Consider the following 9,103-nt stretch of genomic DNA (forward strand, 5'->3'; position numbering starts at 1 on the left):
TAATACTTGTAACCCATTTCATTTCCTTAGCTCTCATATTGTTGGCACCATCATATCCTTGACCACGAATATTAGAGACATCAAGACCATGTCGAGAAAGAATGCCACACAATTTATATTTCAGAGTTAATGTTGTATATCTTTAACATGTACAAAATTAAAAAAACGCTCTTGAATAAAACTATGTATATCAACAAATCTCAAAACAAGTATCATTTGTTCTTTTTTAGATTCATCGCGAATTTCATCTACTATAATACAAAATTTAGAATCTCCAATTTTTTCACAAATATGCTTTCTCACATTGTTTCAGAGAATATGCATGATTCTTTTTTAATTTGATGTGAAGTATACTTAGCATTATATAGAGCATTTTCTAACATAGTTTTTGCAACTTCATCATTGTAAGATGCTATGAGTTTTATCATTTCAAAAAAATTACCTCAATTTTTTTATTCTAGAGTTTCATCATAGCCTTTGAAAGCACAAGTTTGAGTTGCATCAATGGAAGATTTTAGACGCAATCGATTCTTTTGAATTTTCTCAGAAGTATGATCCTCAATTATATTTTGGATGTGACTTGCTTGATTTAGTAAGTCTAGACATGTTCTAACTGCATTATTGTGTGGTGAGCAAGAATCTCCAATATGTTTAAGAAAAGCACATTTCACTCCATCATTAACCTTTTTTTTATCTTCTAAATCCTTTACTAATAAAAATATCTGACCCTTTATGTTCATTGAGTTTTTTGCTAACCAAATAATAAAATAAATAATATGCAGCATCTTCAGAAGGTGAATACTCTAATCATGAAGAAAAAATATCAAACTAAGCATATTGAAATCGTTTCGATGCTTCGTACCAAATAGAGGATAATTCTCAAGATGCTTTTGATATGGACCCCATTTAAGATAAACTCGTCTAACCTCATCTCTCTGGTTTAGGTAATATTGCCAAATTTAAAGTCGTTGTCCAGTGTCTCGTTCCAAAGAATTGAGGTCAAACTCATCAAATGCAACTCTTTGAACTTTTGAAGGTTGTATCTCACTTTTTTTTATTGAAGTAGAAGAACTATCTACATGTGTTAATATTGTAGAAGTTATATTTTCTCCTTTTTGAATGTTAGCCTTCCTCCTAAAAAATGCATCAATTCTTTTATTTTCATCATTCATTGTACAAAAAGTTGAATATGTATCATGTAAAATATGTAATTAAAATTAGAAAGATAAATATTAAAATTTATAATACTTATTGAATATTATTTTTAGCCAAAAGACATTCAATTAAGAAATCAATAACTATAAAATAATACTAAATTAAATAAATAAAAAAAGTTACCTAATTTCATAAAGATGATGCAAAAAAATATAATTGCTTGAACTCGAAACTTAACTTAAAAGATTGAAACTTTTTAAGTTGCAACTTGCAAATTTTTTTTATCGATCTATAAAAATACAATAACATCAATATTTATTACATATTCTGATATTTTTGAATAATATAAAAAATTAAATTAAATAAATAGTAAAATATAAAATAATACTAATTAAATAATAAAATACCTAATTTTTTATAATATTTTTGCGATTTTAATTTTGCTTTGAACAACAAGAACAAGAAAATTGTGTTTTGATTTTGAACAGAAAATGAGCTTTTGTTTTTTGAATAGAGGAAAGGAAAGGCAATGGAACTTTGCTTTTATGAATAGAGGAAGTGATTTTATAATGATTGATATCTTTTTTTGTTACATAATCTTTTTAGATATGATTTTATTTTTTTTTAAATAGAATGGAAGATTTCTGAGGTGAAGTTTGAACTAAAATATCTCATGTTAAAGTTAAGAAGTTAAACCAATTAATTGAACTACAATTTTTCTTTGATAAAAGTTTTATTAATTTTTTTATAAAAAATTTGGGAGAACCATAGTCCCCTTATCTACTACAAAGCTCTGCTTGTGGGATTGGGGTTTTAGTTAGTATACTTACAAAAAAAAAATTTATTTTTGTTAACAATAAAAGCCATAAAATATTTATAAAGTGCAATAAAAAATATTCAAGTTAAATATATATTTTTAAAAAGTATTTTAAAAATATAGTTTTGATGAGATTTTTTTTAAGTATGATTAGAAATTTAAAGTATTTTTATCCTTAAAACTAGTGTGTATATATATATTCGTACACTGCACATGACAATACAAAAAAATATTTAAAATATTTTTTTGAATATTTTAAATAAAACGTGCATAATAATTTTTGTTATAAAATTAATTAAACATAAAAGTTAACTATTTTTAATATTGAAAATAATGAAATTAATGAGTAATAAGGACATTTCACACATTTAAAATAATTGGAGCTCAAATTTATATAAATACAACATTTTTAAATAGTTTACCTTTCGATCTTAATTCTGATCTATATAAACCACTATAGACTACAAAATTTTTAAAATTTTCATGTAAATCGCTATTTTCTGTTACAGATTGTAAACCGCTGTAGTTTAAAGAGGATTATGCACTTCAGTAGAGTACTATCGATTATGAATGAATAATGAATTTAGATATAATTATTTAATATTATAAAATTATTATTATATTATATTTTTATTTCAATGTAATTATTTTTTTAAATTGTTGAGTAGAGACGCTGATTTTATAAAGAAAAAGAGATTGCAAAGCCATGCTCTCATCAGAAGCTCTCTGGATTCTACCATTTTTTTTATGTTATTTTAAATATTAAGCTTTCTTGGCACTTTTCTTATCGTACAACATGTTTTTATCTGAAAAATTGGGTAAATATGTTGCTTTTGGTAGTATACGATTATTTTAAGTTGGATGAATTCTATTAGCAAAGATAAAATTGTTGTTTGACAAACTCTTTCTCCGCCGTTGATGTTGTCTCGTTGCCTCTTTGTTGCTGTTCTGTGTTCATCGCCATTGCTGTCTCCGTGTTCGTTGTTGTAATTTTTTAGGTAGGTTGTCGTTTCTCAATTTATTAATTTATGTTATGAGTTTGTCATCACTTTCTGTTTTAGTGTCTTTTGTCTCATATAAATATATAATGCTTTAGTTTGTAGTTTGTACTCTTTTGAACAGTTTTTATCTAATTTTAAATAGTTAATTGTTAATATTGGTGTTTGGTTTTTATTTTTTTTTTCTTAAAGGAGATTGATAAAAAAAATATTTGTGGATTTTTAGCAACACTAAGTATAAATTATGCATATGTAACAAATTGTTGCATCATGATTTTATCTTATACTTATTTGTTTTTATATGTAAATGTTATTTTTTTACACTTGTTTTTAATATATATTATTTTTTTGATGCAATGTTTGCCTACTTTTGAATTATTAATAGAATCCATTCATCTATTAGTATTCTTTTAAGATATTGTTAGTGGACTATATAAATTACATTATTTTTACTACCTAAATTCTTAGTTGAATAGTAATATTACTGTGAAGGAAAAGTATGAGGAGCCAATACCCTAATTATACAATACATATAATGTGGGTTTAATTGTAATTAAAACTAAACTATGGGTAACTAATTAATTGTTTCATATTTAAAATTTGAATAAAATTAGGATTCTCCTCAATGACCTTAACACAAACGGCAGCCCTAATTCTAATTTCCTCTCAGCGGTTCTTCTTCTTCTTTCCTTTCAGCACCGGTGTCCCCGCTTCCTCCCTCATGCTGCCATCATCCACCGCACCAAGCTCTCCTCGCGTCGCCCTCCTCAATCGCGTCCCAGCAGGCGCGTCCTCCCTCATGTCTCCCTCCACCATGATACAACGACCCCGAACATCGTTAACGCGGCCGTTGAAGCTCGCCACCGTTTGCTACCCGACGGCCTCCCCCTGCTCACCCCCGGGCTTGTTGCGATTCTGCTCTCTGCGACTGATGCCCACCAACACGATAATCCTGTTGCTCATTTTTTGTTTTATCCCAAACACAATGATGTTGAAGTCTCTTTCTTTCTTCTTCCTTTATCTCTTTCTTTTCTGGAAAATCGCAAAAAACATGAGAATTTTGTGGAATAATAAACGTCCTTCTTTATTGTTTTAGTCTAAAATATTTAATTTTTTTTTTATGTTTTGGGGTTTCTTTCTCATGAGATTGGATGTTTAATTTACTTATTGAAATTTTTTTTCCATGGATGAAATTTATAGAAACTATTCCTTTGTAACTTTCAGAAGACCAAAGCTTTTCGGATGATATTGAAGAAGAGCCAAGGTCTTTGGGTCCTCTTGGTCTCCAACATGTATCGAATCAAGATTGTTTGCTTATTTTGTGGATGCATATTCATTGATGAAGTGATTAACTAATCATTAAAATACTTATTGCAAACTGGACAGAAATTGATGTTTTATATAAAAATATGGTCGGTTGAAATTTTTATGGCAATTCTTGTATAGTTGTATCACCTAATGATAAAGTTCTTGCCTTATGTTCTAAACCAGTGTTATCATCAGAAAAATATTTTTGACTACCACATTCCTTCATTGAACTAAACTACACTAGCCAATAGCAACTATGGAATATATCGAAATTAACCAAATTCAATGGTTGAAAATTAGCTGCAATAGAATGAGAACGATTTATTATTGTTAGATGTTCATTTTACTAGGTATGTGGATGCTTATTTTCATTTTTAGGTGGATGTTTAATTGATTGGATTGAATTTTAAGTAGATACAATTTATTCAATGTTAAATTCCTGATGGATGACAAGGTTTTTTTGTGACAAATTATTGAAGAATTTCAATCTTAGGTATGAACACATTCCTCTAACTCTGCTCATCAAATTTAAGGCTCTTAACAGAATGAATGTTATGAGTTGTTGCAGATTGTGTGGATGAAATTGATGCACAACAGGTCTTTGGATATGCTCTTTACAAAGATGGGAAAAATACCAAACTCTCTTATCCCTTGGAAAAGTTTAGTTCTGATATTTCCGATAAAAGCTTTCACAATGGCCATTTCATCCAAAGAATGCTAGCGAAGGCTTCTTCTCTTCCCAAGTACAATTTTCTCACCAAGTTCACATTTTGATTCTTGAATAAATAGCTATACATGAAGACATGAAGTTCATATGATCTTACTTTTGTACGAGTATGTTATGCAGTGTAAAGTTACAACAAGTAACTGTCACATCTCTATTAGAAAAAAACGGAATTGTCAAAAGAGTTCACTTCAAAACTAAGAGTGGAGAAGAGTTTACAGCAAAGGCTCCTCTCACCGTAATTTGTGATGGTTGTTTTTCCAACTTAAGGCGTTCCCTTTGCAATCCTAAGGTATGAATTCTATCATGTTAGATTTATATCTTTTTATTATATTGTAGAATAGAATAACGGTTCATAGTTCAAAGTTATTCAAGAGATTTTTTAACTCCCTTGCTTTCACTCTTGGAAAGGTAGTACAAATTCTTCTTTTCTAGTTTCCTCTATTTAGAATTCTATTTTATGATGGTTTGTTTGAGTTATAGTCTCTAGATAAGTCTTAACTCATAGATAAGATCTTATACTATATTTTTACTAAATTGACATAAATAAAATGCAGAAAATGTAAGTTCTAGGCCGCAAATAATGTATATTCTAGAGAGAATAGTGTTTTGTATATATCCATTTTCTGTTTTTGTTTCTATAGCTTGGAGCTCCAATGGATCTTTTTCATTAAGGAAAGCATAGATATATGTTCTAGAATTTAATTTTGATGCACTCTCAGTGTAAAGTAGTTTTAATATAGGTCGGATGTTCATTTTACTAAGTAGGTCGATAGTTATTTTCATTCTAATTTGGATGTTTATTTGATTTGGATTGAATTTAATATAATTTTGCCTTAATAGAAGAATTTCTTAAAAAAATATTGCGAACATGGTGTCTATTATAAACTAAAATTTTACTAACACGCTTAATCCTGTTTAAGTTAGTCATTTTCTTGGTAGTTTATATTGCTGATATTTATGTCGTAGTACCATACGTCACTTAATTCCTTTGGTTGGTTTTTTGTTTGTGTTCGATTGTAGGTCGTGGACGTGACGGACGTGACTGAGCTAGAAACTGATAAGACAAAACTTAGTCATATTGTAGAATTGGATTTAGTGTACCATTCACTGAGTTCAAGTATGCTTGGAGTTGTTGCAGTTAGATATAAGTGATTAAGTTAGAACAGGGTTATGTGACATTTAGATTTGTAAAACAAATATTAGATTGTATTTTTCTTTAGCCATTTAAACTAAGTCGGATGTTCATTTTACTATAATTGCAGATGGTTCTTTCCATTCTAAAGTAGATGGTTATTTTCGGTATATTATTTGTCCTTTACTTGATTTCCTGCATTTTGTTTGCACATGCCCTGCAAGTTTTTTTTATTATGTGGGTTGAATTAGATTTAGTTTAATTTGATTGAATTCAAGCTGGGTTTTAGTTATGCCATTTAAACATGATGCACGAGTGATATTTTTAGTCAATTACTTTGTTGTTTCTTATCAATTAATGCGGATGTTCATTTTACTGTGTATGTGAATTGTTCCTTTCATTTTAGAGTGGATGTTTATTTTGATTATACCATTTGTCCTTTACTTAATTTTTTGGTTTTTGCATCCGAATTCTTTGCGTGTTTCTTTTGTTTTATGGATTGGGAATTATAGATTAAAATACGATTCTTGTAAAAATTGATATTAACTTTAAAAAAAATAAAGTCTTAATTTGAAATTAAAAGAATTTTTTTATTACATAACATTTACACGAAATATATAATTTATAGTTTAGAGAAATACTAGAAAGCCAACAGTTAGTCATCAATATTTAAAAGTGTGTTAACATAAGAAAAATCTTCAAAAAATGCTGCATCATGATGACAGTATTAAGCTCTTCAAGGCTAACTTAAGGAAGCTTGTCAGAAGCTCTCTACTTGTAATGTTTCTCCAACATTTTTGGATGCTAGAGATTGTACTTGTGATCCTTCTTACTCTTCCTTGCTCTTCAATTTTGTAACCCGTGCAATAGTCGATGTGCACTGAAAAATAGGAACACAGCTCAATTTTTAGGCATATCAATTACTAGTGTATAACAAGAATTCATTAACACCAAGCTTTAGAAGATAATCAACAATCTATGGAAAAAAAAAATCTTAACGTAAAAAAAGCATAACTAAGTGATTAACTAAATAATTACTTTCACTATAACCAATAAAACATAGTGAAACTCAATTTCAACACAAAATAAAATGAACATATGCATACATAGTAAAATGAACATCCACTTTAGTTGATAATAAACATCTAACAAATTAACCAAACTTTCATCCGTGCACCATGTTTAAATAGCCTAACTCAAACCCAACTTCAATTCAAGAAAACATAAACTAAGTCTAATCCAATTTTTCTCCATTACTCTAAAACCACTTAACAAAAGAAACTAGTGGAGCATGTACATGCAGAATTCAACAAATCAAGCAAAAGATCACTATTATAAATAAAATAAACATTGACTTTTTGAATAAACGAACCATCTACATACATAGTAAAATGAACATCCACTTTAGTTGATAATAAACATCTAATAAATTTTATTCAATTATTACATTCTTGATTAAAATCCATATATAAGAGGCCAGAACCTGCTTCAACCAATGTCAAGCAGACCGGAACCCCATCTTGTTCCTTGAATTAGCAATTCATTCAGTTTAGTTGTACTGTTTCGAAGGAACTGTGGCTTAGCTGGATCACAAAAAACTGAATTTCAACCATTACAATTCAGCATGAATCCAGTGTGAATATCTTCACATACAATACCATACAAGAATCCAATCTACAATTAGGAATAAGCACACTGAAAGGCACTGTGTTAATGGAAAAAAAAAACATAGATATTCTTAATCTTTATTACCTCTTGACCCCATTTAGTGTTAGTTTCATAGTTACATGAAGCCAAAAGTAGAGTCTCTTCATCAGGTAAAGCTTTCCTGCAATTCACCAAATCAGGAGTGAAATTATGTTGTTTTAAGGATTTGATTAACTTGTTGGATGTGTCAAATTGTTGTTGGGGATCAAGTTCAGTGCCTAACATTATTGAAAACATAGAATTATAATATGGGTATGCAGTTATGATACTCATATCTAAAGCAAAAACAACTGAATAATTTCAATAGAAACCAAACATCCAGGAACATGCTAAATTCGTTGCAACCATCTATAATAACAATTTATTCTACAAGTTCCAACACAATGACATTGCAACAACAGAGTTCTTTACTATGAACAATCAAACACCTCAGCTAGATTCAGTGCTTGTACAGCTAGTGCAAGAGAAACAGATATCATCACAGCAACAAATCAACCCACTAACCTCCAGTAACTCATCGACCACGGAATGGGTTTGGCTGCCGTAACAGCAACGAGGTCTACCCGTTCGATTTTCACGGCTTCAAGGGGATGACACAGGATGAACGATGCAGGAAGCAGGAGGCGCCCACAATGGTCTCGGTATTTGCACTGAGGCAAGACGCGAACCAGGCTCTGCGACGTTCAACTACGGCAGCGAAGAGTCTCTCTGGTGAAGCCCATGCGAGACCTGCGACAGAAAGCGGGGGGTGAGCGAACTGGCTGTGACCGGCGACGTAGGAGGCACGCGCTGGAGGGCGAGCAGTAGGGGTCTGGTCGGTGTTGATGGAGGTACAGGGTCACTCGGCGCCACTGCTATGAGATGGTCAAGAGAGGTCTCAAGAGTTGGGTAAGAGGGTTGTCGTCGGTGCTAAAAAAGAAAGGGATTGGGAAAAAATTCAATTAGGGATTAGATGGTTATAATTAAAATAAAATTGAATGAGATTTTTAAAATTAGGGTGAAAGATGAGTTGGTTTTCATTTTTTATTGATATTGAGCCCAATAAACAATCCATTGTAGCCATTGTATACATACTTCATTGTCTCCATAGCGGGACTCTACTGTGAATAATTAGATTTTTTCAGGACTCATCCAAGAACTGCATGAGTTTAACAAAACATAGCAAAAGTTTAGGAATAGCGTTAATAGATTCTTGGACTATATTTATTCCGGTAGAAATTCTTAAGGAGAGAAAATTCTACATCCTCCAAGCAAAGCAC

The 9,103-nt window shown here is 30.4% G+C and overlaps 1 protein-coding gene across 1 annotated transcript; it reads right to left on the reverse strand.

The window, feature by feature from the left end:
• Window positions 7,654–8,200, reverse strand: LOC110267236 (cellulose synthase A catalytic subunit 8 [UDP-forming]-like). Its single transcript, XM_021112416.1, has 2 exons — window positions 7,890–8,200; window positions 7,654–7,811 (listed from the first exon to the last, which is right to left on the reverse strand). Exons 1-2 carry the CDS (start codon window positions 8,115–8,117, stop codon window positions 7,743–7,745), a joined length of 297 nt encoding a protein of 98 aa, XP_020968075.1. The 5' UTR covers window positions 8,118–8,200; the 3' UTR covers window positions 7,654–7,742.

Source organism: Arachis ipaensis, chromosome B09, assembly GCF_000816755.2.
Source record: "Arachis ipaensis cultivar K30076 chromosome B09, Araip1.1, whole genome shotgun sequence".
In the NCBI taxonomy this organism is placed as follows: domain Eukaryota; kingdom Viridiplantae; phylum Streptophyta; class Magnoliopsida; order Fabales; family Fabaceae; genus Arachis; species Arachis ipaensis.